Genomic DNA, 12,650 nt, shown 5'->3' with positions numbered 1-12,650 from the left:
GATCAATCACAGGCAGCCCTTGGTCCCGTTTCATCACGGATCTGGTGGCCCACACCCACACGGGGCTCTGGGCTGGCCATGGCCTCTGAGGGGGGAGGGAAGGGCGCCCTTGAGTGCCCACCACAGTGGCACTGGAGCCTACACAGACTTGCACACAGAGGACTGTCATGGCTCTAGGCAAGGAGGAGCAGGCAGGGACGCTGCCAAGGAGGAGGGAGCTGTGCCAGGGAATGACCAGCCACGGCCTCTGACATAAGTAAGGCAGAGCCACCAGGAGAGGTCACTAGCCGCCCGCCCGGGCCTGCAACTTCCTGCTTTAGATTCCTGCTGCCCGATGTGGCAAGACACGCTGCCATATCGGCATCTGTCCCAGGCCCTCACCCCGAGTATCCGCCAAGCATCTTAAGAGTCAGACCCGTATGGGTCTAGAGACGCTGCTGAGAAAAGACGCTCCTTGCTTTTGTTCCTGGAAACATGAGACAAAACAGGGACATTGGCTGGGTGAAGGGACCAAGGACTTACCCATGAAGAGACCCCTGGCACCACACACACACACACACCATCCCCAGTACAAAACAGGCCTGCCCAGGAACTCTGACGTGGGGTCTGAAGAGCAGGCCGCAGAAGTGATGGCCCCTCTGCCTTCCAGGTAGACCAGCGGGTGCTCCAGGACCTCCTCTCAGAGAAGCTGCCCCGACTGACTGCACACCTGGGGCAGCACCGCGTCGACCTCTCTCTCATCACTTTCAACTGGTTCCTCGTGGTCTTTGCTGACTCTCTCATCAGTGACATCCTCCTGCGAGTCTGGGACGCCTTCCTGTATGAAGGGACCAAAGTAAGTATGCCCGGGCCCGCCCCACAGAATGGAAAGATGGCCACCTGTTAGCCATGTGTGAGACCTGAGAACCCAGCTCCGTAAACCAGTAAAGTGTGCTGTGCAGTATGACAGGAAGCAGCAGCTCTGCTTCTGAAGCCTGGGTCTGTGACCTTACCAGTAGACACACCAGCAAGGATGCTGCTGGGACTAACGCCCTTGACTCCAGCAGGGCAGCGCCTCTTCATGTCTCGGGGAGCGATCAGGCATTCAGAGGCCAGGCACAAAGCAGTGTTTCAAGCTGTGCTCCCTTTAGGGCTTCCTGCCCCCTGTCCCTCCTGCTGCCTCCCACACTTTGTGCCTCCAGGCTTCCACTCTGGCCTGCCAGAACCTCCACATTCCTGGAGTCTCTGAGTCCTGTCCCCCCCAGCCCCACAAACAGCACCTGCCCGGGGCCTGTTCCCCACTTGAACCCCCACTGTGCCCTAGGTGGTGTTCCGATATGCTCTGGCCATCTTCAAGTACAATGAGGAAGCGATCCTGCGACTCCAGGACAGCCTGGAGATCTATCAGTACCTGCGCTTCTTCACCAAGACCATCTGCGACAGCCGGTGAGCTGCCCGCCCCTCTGCTGCCCCACCCGCGCCCCTCCCTCAGTATCCTTGCATGACAAGCAAACTCCACAGCCCTCCTCCACCCTGCCGTCAATACCCAGGGTGTGGGTCAACCGACCCACCACTGGCTTTGCCCCAGTTTCTCCTAGGAGCCTCCTGGCTCCTTCCTCCACGGCCACACCACCTTGAGCCCGGTCCCCATCCTCAAAGCTAAGCTCCCATGTCCCCCCTCCAGGAAGCCCTCCTGAGCAGCCCCTTCTGCTGGGTCAGGTACCTGCAGAGCTCCCTCCTGCCTCAGCGCTAGGGGGGAATGGTCTCCTCCCCTGGAGAGTGAGCTCTGAAAGGCAGAGCCCACATTCTAGGGTGGGTGGATGCCAGGATGAGCCCCAAGCTGGCAAGCACCGCCCTGGCTGACGGCACCTCCCTTCCAGGAAGCTCGTGAGCATCGCCTTCAATGACATGAACCCCTTCCCCATGAAGCAGCTGCGGCAGCTGCGGGCAGCCCACCGAGAGCACCTGGAGGCCGAACTGCGGGAGCTGGAAATACTGAAAGCCGAGTACCTGGAGAGACGGGCGTCCCGGGGCAGAGCGGCGCCCGAGGGCTGCGCCAGCGAGGACGAAGGGGAGGGCGACAGCTGACCTAGCACTCTGTCCCAAAGCCTTCCTCACCTTTGCTGGCGGGAACATGGAATTCAGGCGAGGGCGGCAGTGTGCGTGACCCTGGACAAGGCCCTGGCCCTCTCCAAGCCTTCATCTGCCAGGCTTGCCAGCCTGTGTCACTGCCCACAGAGCTCTTAGACACACAGGGAGGCAGGGATGCACGCTGCGTCTCCTGAACAGGCTCTGAGGCAGCACGGCTTCTGTTCGGTTTGGATTTCGTCTTCTGACCAGGTCTCCAGAACTCAGGCTGACCTCAGACTCTATGCAGCTGAGCACGGCCCTGACCTTTAGATCCTCCTGTCAGAGCCATGATGACCTAAAGCCGTGTCCCCTGTGGCCCATGGCTCCACCTTTAGGACAGAAGCAGTCTCCTTACCAGTGCTCCAGGGCACAAGGTATCAGGAACATCCCCACTGGCACCCTCTGGCTTTGGTCAGCATTCAGTGGCACCCCAAGTTCTAGTTCAGTGTATTTTCAGGGTACCTGTCTTTCCAGACAGTAGCCCCCCCCCATTTGCCACCTGGATCTGTGTCAAGACCACCCTGCCCACAGGGACTATTTCTATAGCCTCGTGCCTAAAACTTGCCTTCTGTCTACAGCCCACTGGGGACGCGCCAGGGGACCCTGCCTGCCACCCTGAGGAACTTGATGTGGACTGTGGGCCCTGAGCAGGCATCTGCTCTGACGTGCCTGTCATGTGGGGCCAGCAGGGTAGGCTTGGGAGGGTGGCGAGGGCAGCAGCCCGCCTGGCTCACCAGAGCAGGTTGGTATGCAGCCTTACATGGAGGGGACATGGCTAGCGGTGACAGGCTCTCCCAAAAGCCACCACCGAAAAGCCAAAACAGGTCGAACTGTGGGCACGGGCTGCTGGGTAGACAGAACATTCTCTACCACAGCCCCCACTCTCCCTGAGGAGAGCTCTGCCCAGTCACTTGCACTCCTCCTTGGGGACCAGAGCAGCTTTCTTACCCCGCAGCACCTCATCTCAGTGCTGGGCCTTGTGTCAGCTGCTCTGGGAGCCAGGAGGTCTGCTAACCCTTGGGGGGAAGCGTTCTGGGACTAATTGCCTCGTCCAGCCCTGACCAAGCAGGCAGACTGAAAACAGCTTGTTCTACGGCCCTCACCCAGGTCAAGCTCCAGTAACAGGACACGGAGAACTTAATGTGGTGTCGCACAGAAGGGGAGGGCAGGTCTGGACAGGACTGCCTGTGGGCACACCCGTAGGGTCAACTCTAGGAAGAGAAAAGGGAGGGTCAGGTGCGGGGTACACACTTCTGATCCCAGCAGTTCCAACACTGGACTACACAGCCAAACAGTGTCTCAAAAACCAAATAAATAAGAGAAAAATGGTGAGCGTCTGAGCTGCCTGGACTGGGACAGAAGCGAACAGGGGGTGCGGGCGAGCCTGAGACCGCCTGGGCTGCCGCTGGGGCAGAGCCCGCCCCTCCCTCAGGGCCTGGGGCCTACCCCTAGTGTCAGGTTCCTTGCTCGCCCCACAGCTGTTGCCCCTTCCCCAGGGGCCACTGCTTTAGCGGCTGGAGGATCTGATCCCACAGCCCCACCTTCCTGCCCAGAACAGAGATGGAACTCCATGATTGACCCCTCCCACCCCTGGACCCGCAGGCCTTACCACAGAGAACAAAGGGACGGGGTCCTAGGGACCCAAAAGACTCAACGTGAGAGGGACACTCTCCCAGAATACTTTGTTCAAGCTTATATCGCCAAATAGACCCTTGCCCGAGGTGCTATCTTCTCTCTCTCTCTCTCTCTCTCTCTCTCTCTCTCTCTCTCTCTCTCACACACACACACACACACACACACACACACACACACACGGCCACATTCTACAGGACAAATAGAAAGTCAATCAGTGGTGTCCCCCCAGCCCAAAATACCCTGTAGTGTCTGACCAGGTCCTGATAGGCTGTGTCCCCTTGTGTGTAACATAGGGGTTGTCAGGAGCTGCCTTCCACACCTGAGGCAGGATCAGGAGAAGATAAGAGGAAACAGGGAAGGCCCCTCCCCAGACACAGAAGAGGCATGCCAGGTTCCAGGTCTCCCCTCTGATTTAGGGATCTGTATGCCCACAGTCCCCAGAGAATCCCTGTCAATCAAGCCTGTCCCAGCTGACAACTGACCTGGCACCCATGGACAAGAGTTTCTTTAAAATGATTCTGAAAGATACCTTCAAAAGGAAATGGTGGACGCACAAGCTCAGGAGAATGATATTGAGAGAGAGGACCACCGAAGACCCTGGCCGCCGCGGCCTTTACTGAGCTGACGCATCCAGATGAGTCAGCTGCTTCCAGATAAAGCCAGGTCAGAAACACCTTAGCGGGCCCAGCAGGATGGCCCAGCCTTTAGGAGGTAGACGGGAGAATGAGTGCAAGGTTCCTTCTTAGTTCATAGACAGTGTAAGACCAACCTGGGCTATGTGGGACCCTGTTTTAAAAAGTTAATAAAACAAATGGACTGGCAACATGCCTAAGAGGGTAATAGTGCTTGTCACACAAGCCAGACAGCCTGAGTCCTGTCCCCAGCAACCATCTAAAAAGCTGAACGCAGCTCTCCGGCTTGGCGATGGGAGGCAGAATTGCCTGAGACCTCAGGGACAGCCATCCAGGCGTATGCAGCATGGCCGAAATAAGATGGAAGGACAGAACCAACTCCTGAACGTTTTCCTCACATACACACATAGACACAGGCTTAAAAAAAATAGTGATGAAAATGTGTTAAGTTACCAGGGACCCTTGAGTGTCCAAAGTCCAACTGCTGCGGATGTGTGCTGTGTGCTTCTGCCAATGCAGCTCCAAGCGGCCTAGTTTGGGGATGCAGGGCAAATTTGGCTGCAGGAAACCCACAGCTCTAGGAAGAAAAATGGCCCAGGGCACTGTGGTTCAGCAGGAACCAGAGGGAGGCTTCAGCGGCTGCTGACACACCAGAGCCGAATGGGGTGGCGTAGTCCTATGATCCCAGCTCCTAGAGGCTGAGGCAGGAAGATGGCTAGTTCAAAGCCAACCTGAGCAATTTAGTGAATTCTTGTTTCAGAAAAAGAGGAGGGGTCTCACAGCGTAGCTCAATGGTAGAATACTTGTCTGGCAACCACAATCAAGGTCCTAACGTTTAATCCCACATCACAACTCAATCTCTCTCTCTCTCTCTCTCTCTCTCTCTCTCTCTCTCTCTCTCTCACACACACACACACACACATACACACACACACACACTAAATTAGTTGTAGAGCCTACCAAGAACTCAGCTAAAGTCTCAACTTCCATCTATGAAATGGAAGTATTATGACTACATTGAAGGCATTGGTAGAAATGTAATGAATTGTGTACTTACTTAACAATATATACAACACCTACATGTGCCAGGAACCGTGCTAGCCCCCCCCACCACCACCAAGCACATCACTACAAGACACGAAGGACTCTTTCCTAGACAGGTGGTGTGGCGTGGTTATTATGAAAGATGTGACGTCTTATCATCCATATTCAGTGAGCACGGGGCTGAAAGCGGTAGAGGCTTGGACATAGCGCCCCCTATTGGCGGCAGTGAGAATGATCTCCCGGATGTGCAGCCGCCCTCCTCTCGCCGGTTCTCCCGCCGCCTGCAGAGCTGCAGTCCGGGCGCTTGCTGCGGGGTCCAGCCTAGAGCCACCTGGGAGGCAGGCGCGGTGACTGTCTCCATCTCAGTAAGGGGAAACTGAGGCTCGGGACCCGAGACCCACCCAAAGCCTGCAGCGAGAGTGTGCAGAAGGCGAGAGTGTGTGCACGCGGGACCAGATCCGAGCTGCGGGCGACGGGCGGCTCACAGGCGGGGCCTCTCCGTCCCGCCCCGCCCCAGCCCCGCCCGGCCCGGTCCCGCCCGCCGGGCTGCGCGGGGAGGCGGCGGCGCTCGGCGCGGGGACTCGGCGGGCGGCGCGAAGCGCGGAGCGGGAGCGGGAGCCGGAGCCGCCGCCGCCGCCACCTGCGCTGCAGCCAACAAGGTAGGGCGGGACGCGGCCGGGCGGGTCGCTTGCTGCGCCCGGGCTGCGGCTCGGTGGCGGGAGGGATGCTGCCCCCGGCGTCGCGGAGACCTATCCTCCAGACCCCCGCACGACCTCACACAAAGCTCTGCCCTGCTCCGATCCTCAGTTTCCCCAACGGGATAGTGGTGCGAACACCCCTTCAGTGGGCGACTAGGAGCAGAGACCCCCAGGTTCGAGCTCCAGAGATTAGGGGCCAGTTCGCACCGCCCGCGCCTCTTGCCCTGGGGAGCGGCCCGCCCTGGGCGCGGCAGCCAGTCCCGACAGGCCCCGCTGTGGCCCAGGTGCCGGGTGGACCTGAGTCGTGATTGTTCCTGTCCTGGCTGGGTTACCCGCGGGGGCCTCAGCGTCCAGTCCCAGGAAACGAGAGTGGAGGAAGCATCCCCGCGTCCCTGCCGAGGCGACCTGGGCGCGCGGGTGGGGCGAGCAGTCTGCTACCCTGTCCAGCCTCATCGCCTAGAGCTGGAGGAGGAGCCCCGCTCTGGCGGTGGCCAGATCTCAGCCTCAGACCTGCCTGGACCCGAGCCGAGCAGACACCCACCTGCGTTCGCATTCGGGCAATGGAGAAGGACGTCCTGGTCCGTGCCCTGACTAGCTCTGTGTACCAGCCTGGTGGGACAGGGTTGGCACTGCCACACTCCGACCTCAGTCCACTTGCCAGGAAGACAGTGTCTTCTGAGGATGGGGGAACTGAGCATGTGTCTAAAGGTGCAGTGGCTCCAGGGTCTTTAAAGACCTCTGGTGTAGAGCTGAGAAGTTCTATAAGATGGTTCTTGATGAAGGTCTTGTGTTGCATTCTTCTCAAGATAGGGACTCTCACTAGTCGAAACTGGGGAATCTGTTCCCACTGTGGCTGCAATCCTTCTAGTGTCCCTTAGATAGCATGTGACCCTTATGCCTCAGACCCTGCTCTTCTGCGAATGGTCCAGGGACTTGTTCATAACCACCTGTGCCTCCGCATAGGAATGTGTCCTTACACCTCCCTCACCTCCTGACATCTCTTGAGGGACATGGAGGGAGAGGAAGGCCTGGACCCATCTCTGGACACTTCCGTCATTTCCTGACATCTGTCCCAATTAAGGAACAGGCTCAGCACCTCCTGATTGCCTCCCTCACCCAAGGGCTTTCTTAGGGCCAAAAGCGGAGAGACCCTCCCCTTCCCTCAGGCCCAGCGCAGGTGGTGGGCCCTGTGTCATCTAAGTGTACAGGCGGAGGGCTGGGTGGGCATTGGAGGGAGCTGTGGGATGCCAGGGCTAAAGCAGAGTGCCAGGGACCTTGCCCTGTGGCCCCAACCTAGCGCTTCACTGCAGATGAGTGTTATTACCCCCTCATAAAGGAAGACTAAGTATAAGTGTGGCTGCCAGAGCCCAGCCCCAGCTCCAAAGCCTAAGTACCCCCTGAGTCCCTGTCATTGTGTACGCTTGTGATCTGGGAGGCCACAGGGGATGGCGAGTGAGCAAAGCAGGTTCTGGTTATTACAAAGTCATCCTGGACTTTAAAATTGTACTGGGGTTGGGGGGGGTGGCTGGAGAGATGGCTCAGCGGTGAAGAGCACTGACTGCTCTTCCAGAGGTCCTGAGTTCAAATCCCAGCGACCACATGGTGGCTCACAACCATTTAGAATAAGATCTGATGCCCTCTTCTGGGGTGTCTGAAGAGAGTGACAGTGTACTCACATACATAAAATAAATAAATCATAAGCCTTCCGCAACAGGAAGGAGTGGGGCTGGAGCGAGAAAAAAAAAGGGTCTCTAGAAACCATCTCATCCCACGCCCTTATTCTATGGGTGGTCTAGAAACCATCTATCTCATCCAACGCCTGTATTCTATGGGCACATAATCACCTGTCCCTGAAGGGGGTGTGCCTGGGAAAGGCCACACAACAAACCAGCAGGAGTCCTAATTCCAAGGACCGGGCGCTTAGAAACTAGGATGCAGCTCCACTGGCAGAGTTCCATCTCCCAAACTGAATAGACTGAACTTGGAGGCTCACACTTGTAATTCCTGCACTTGGAGGTAGAGAAGGGAGGATGGGGAATTCATCCACCAAAGCCAGGCTATCCTCTGCTGCAAATGGATAGCCTGGGATATATGAGACCCTACCTCCAATTTTAAAAGGGGAGGGGAGGACATAAAAGATATCATAAATGAAACAGTCCCATTGCTTTGTAAAAGCAGCAAGATAAAAGCATAAAAGGTTAAGACCTGCGCTTGGCAAGGCTGCAGGCTCTTGCCTGAGGTGTGTCATTTTGTAGGGTAATCTGGCAGCCATAGAAACAAGAGTCTGTGAAATGAACGGCCTGCCCTTTGCTCCCAGGCCTCTCCTTCAGGGACTTTACCCTAAGGAGGTCACTAGAGACCCGGGGTACTGCTGTTGTCATGGACTCTCCCAACCCTGAAGAAGTGTGCCCAGGCTCCTGGACACTGAAAGAAGGCACTGGCTAAGTGGCAGGATGCCACCCTACCTCTGCCCCGGTGGTCTGGAGGAAAGACCCTGGGGCAGGGTGGCAGGCACAGACCCTGGCCCCTGGGTGATCTCTGGCCTGCTGGTTTCCACCTCGCTTTCTCCATCTGGGAAGTGAGCATGGCCTTGGTGACTGAGTCCGCACAGCTGAGCAATGGAGCCTCTGCCGGAGGAGCAGAGCGCTCTGGCCATCCAGAAATCGTGCTTCCCTCCCTTCCCCAGAGATAAGTGTGTTCCCTTGGTGGGGGGGGGGGCACAGCAGCCAGATTCCCCCACCCCCACCCCGTGAAGCTCTGCTTGAAGCCTTTGCTCTTTCCAAATAGCCCTGAATCAGACCTTGGAGAGCATTCCTTCTTCTCTGCCTGTCATGAGGAGACCCCAGATGATACTGCAGTTTTCATTTTGATCGGGGGAGGGGGGAGGGTGTATTCTTAGGGCAGTGGGGAGGCACTTGGCATTCACACTCTATCTGAAGGACCAGGAGACCTCTATCTATCTATCTATCTATCTATCTATCTATCTATCTATCTATCATCTATCTATCTATCTATCTATCATCTATCTATCTATCTATCTATCTATCTATCTACCTATCTATCTATCTCTGGATGCACTCTGGGTATCTACAAGGTGCTTATACATTAGCTTAAACCACTCCAGAAAGGCTTATAGCAAACCTTTTAAAATAATTAATAATAATAATAATAATGACTTCATGTGGTTCAACCTAAGTAGAAAAGGATATAATTAAGGTGTAATTATGGTTCCTTACTGTCAGTGAGCCATGAGGTGTGGTAGGTGTGACTGGATTTGAAGTAAGGTCTTGAGGGTCAGCCTGATCAATAACAGGGATGACAACCACAGGGCTGCTGTCTGGTGAACTGGCCCTTGCTACTCCGGGCCTGGCACTGCCCCAGGCCCCAGTGTTTACCAAACACCTTCACCCAAGAATAGGCTGGAAGGAGTTTACAGACTGTCTGATGGAGAAGGCAGAAGGTGACAGAGGAAAGAAAAGACCAACAGGAGGGAGTAGAGGAGTGTGACCACAGAAAAGGGGACAGCCATTCTAGGCAGGTAGGTGGCTTAGGGACTCTGAGAGGGCGACTTGGCCAAACAGGATTGAACTGGGGGTGGGGGTGCTGGGACGCAGTGAGGAGCCCCTGAGGTAGGCCGGCTCTAAGAAGAGCAGGAAAGCAAGAAAGAGAAGGGCAGAGGCCATGGTCCCGATTACCTAACCCACCCCCACCCCTGTGCAGGGTGCAATCCCACAAGTGAGGGAGGGAGGTACTATTTTTAAGTCTCTCTTTCTGTTAGAAAAGCATGAGATGCAGAGAGGCTTAGAAACTTGCAACACTGTCTCAGGAAGCTATGGCTTCTGGCCCAGAGCCCTGCGAGCCATGCCCACTGTTGGGCAGAGCCAGGGCACAGCCAGGGCACAGCCACCTCTATACGCTCCTGTTTCCCTGAGATTGCTGTGGTTTAGCTGTTCCTGTCACTGCCAAGTTCGTTTGGTGAAACCGCCACCCCAGGGTGGTGGCACAGGAGGGGCTGGTCAGCTCGGGAAAGCAAAACACTTGTGAGGGTTCATGTCCCCGCAAAAGAAGTCCCAGGAGGCATACCCTTTCCACGCTGGGACACACAGACCGTCAGGCACCCTTCCCTGAACCCGGAAGCCGGCCCTCCTGCACACTAGTCTGCAGCCTTATCTTGGACTCTGGGCTCCAGTGACAGTGAGAGGTACATTGTGTGATTCACGGGCCACCAGTTACAGGGCTCAGGTGGCTGTCACAGGAGTCCAGACCTAGGTTGACAGCCTGTGAGCTAGGGGCTCTCAACTCTGTGTTTGCAGAACATTGGAGGGGCCCAGCTGGTAACCAGGCAAGAGAGGGGGACAGGCTGGCCCAGCTTCCTGACTGTTCTGTTGGTAACTGCCTATGCCCTAAGGAGGTGAAGAGTTCAGACTCCTTAACTCAGCCTTCTGAAGCCATAGGTGCCAGTTTGGGCCGGTCAGAGGGTAGACACCAGGACCTATTTATCTTTCCCTGTGTTTCCTTTGTTTCTGTTTTGATTTTTTGGAGACAATGTCTTACTCTCTACTCCAGGCCAGCCCTAACCTTAGTACTGTAGCCCAGGCTAGCCCTGGACTCACAGCAGTCCTGCTTCAGCCTCCCCTGAAATTACAGGTGTGAGCCACCCTGTCTATAATCTCACTTTTAAGTGGGTCAATTATGTTGTAGGTAGATTGTATCTCAATAAAGTTAACTTACAAAGAACACGCGCTTGGTTTTTCTGCTATGAATACTTGATGGTGGTGGATAAAACTTTAGAAAAAGACAAAAAAAATAGAAAATTAATGTTTCATGTCTTCATGTTCCTGGAGATCGGTGTGAACACCTCAGGGTGGGGGACTCCCTTCCTCCTTTTTGGACACTGCCATCCTCATCCTGAGGATGAGAAGCTAAGGCCCCATGTTTTGTCCCTTGCCATCTGCCTTCAGAGTCCAGACATGTCACTCTTCTCTGTCTGCAGGCAAACCCTGGAATAGGTGGGTTCCATTGAGTCGCCTCTACCACCCACCTACCCATCCTACTCCTAGCTGTGGAGCTAGTCGGTTTCAGGAATGACTGGGGTCTCATTCGAAAGAGAAACTGGGTCTAGGAGAACCTGTATGGGATTCTCATGATAGCTGCTTCCAGCTTGGCCTTGGGCCCATAGCTTGTAGACGGCTGGCAAGTGGGATGATCCCTGGAAGTACTGGGGCCTTAAAGGAGGCCCAGGCCAGAGTCCCATCCCTCAGCCTTGTTGGGAAGTGACAGGTGACAGGAAAGAGATGGGCTTTGCCAAACCACCCTACCTCTCCTCCCCGGGAGAACTTTTCTCCTGCAACCTGACTGGGCATTTCTTGGCCAGCCCTCTCTGACAGCCAGCCACCAGCCGGTCTTAGGCCAGGATCTTCCCCTGCTCCGCTGCAGAGTAATATCATAATGATCAGGATGGTCACCTGCTAGCTATTAGCTTGTCCCATGATGGCTCCTGACACTCAATAGCTTATCATTCCAGGGGAAGCCATGGCTAGAACCAGGGATCCTCTAACTAGAACTGCCAAACCATCCTGGGCGCGGTGAGAGCCTCGGGAGACACCCTGGAGAGGCAGGGCCTTCTGAGCTGCTTGTGGAGTGTGGAGCCAGCCACCTGTGGAAGTCACTACCTCGCCCACCTCGCCAGACTTTGTTTCTTCCCTGACAGAATGGGGGTGGCTGGGCCGGAATGTGGTTTAATTGGCAGGGTGCTTATCTAGCCTGTAGAAACTCTGAGTTCAATTTCCAACACCCCATAAACTGGGTGTGGCAGCTACGTCACTAATCCCAGCACTTGGGAGACAGAGGCAAGAGGATCTTAAGGTTCAAGGCTGTAGAGCAAGTTTGAAGCCAGGTTGGGATGCAGGAGACCGTTTCGGAAGACAGGCGATGGCTGCTAAGTTCCTGCTCTGCCGAGGGTAGGGGGAGCCCCGGACCCTGAAGGATGTGGAAGGCCAGCACCAGGCACCTCTCCGTTGTACTTGGTTCTGGGTGCTGGGGCGTCTGGGCAGGAAGTGTTTCTGGTCTGTTGTGAAAGGTCTGTAATCAGACTGGTCAGGGACAGCCAGCTAGACAGATGGCCGCCACTGCCCTCACACCTCCTGACTGAATAGTTCCAGGGAATGTCTGCCTACCCTTCACTTGGAGAAGACCCTGATGGCAGCCACGGCTCAATCAAGATCACAGTCCCTCTGGGAAAGAACCATCTGTGCCAACAGGACCCATTAGGCCCAAAGTGCTGCTTCCCATCCCTTCCCCGCTGCGTCCCCACCCTCTCTCCACCCCTCCCCCACCCCGGTGAAAACCTCCAGAACCCGCCTGAGGAGCTGTGGGAGCTGCCAGGTTCAGAGTCATGTCACATCATCACAGTGAGGACTGGTCTATCAGAGAGAGAGGCCCAGGGTGGCATGCCACTGGGAAAAACAACTATCTGGGGGCAGAAGGGGCATGTCCGAGCCAGATATGGAAAAAACAATGTGCTCATAAATAT

At 55.9% G+C, this 12,650-nt stretch overlaps 2 protein-coding genes across 5 annotated transcripts in view; both read left to right on the top strand.

The window, feature by feature from the left end:
• The window catches only part of Tbc1d2 (TBC1 domain family member 2), a 43,653-nt gene extending 40,226 nt beyond the window's left edge, over window positions 1-3,427 (top strand). For all 4 annotated transcript variants that reach the window (XM_052176455.1, XM_052176452.1, XM_052176456.1 and 1 more), the window contains exons 11-13: window positions 650-835; window positions 1,304-1,425; window positions 1,860-3,427. In XM_052176455.1, the coding sequence (XP_052032415.1) occupies window positions 650-835; window positions 1,304-1,425; window positions 1,860-2,067 (516 nt within the window). In that variant the 3' untranslated portion in view covers window positions 2,068-3,427. The remainder of the gene's footprint in view (window positions 1-649; window positions 836-1,303; window positions 1,426-1,859) is intronic.
• A 2,260-nt stretch (window positions 3,428-5,687) lies between these two features.
• Coro2a (coronin 2A) overlaps window positions 5,688-12,650 on the top strand; it is a 53,670-nt gene continuing 46,707 nt past the window's right edge. Inside the window, exon 1 of the mRNA XM_052176451.1 lies at window positions 5,688-6,079. The gene's annotated coding sequence lies outside the window, so the exon portion shown is untranslated. The remainder of the gene's footprint in view (window positions 6,080-12,650) is intronic.

Source organism: Apodemus sylvaticus, chromosome 3, assembly GCF_947179515.1.
Source record: "Apodemus sylvaticus chromosome 3, mApoSyl1.1, whole genome shotgun sequence".
Classification (NCBI taxonomy): Eukaryota; Metazoa; Chordata; class Mammalia; order Rodentia; family Muridae; genus Apodemus; species Apodemus sylvaticus.
This window is presented reverse-complemented; position numbering and strand designations above follow the sequence as displayed.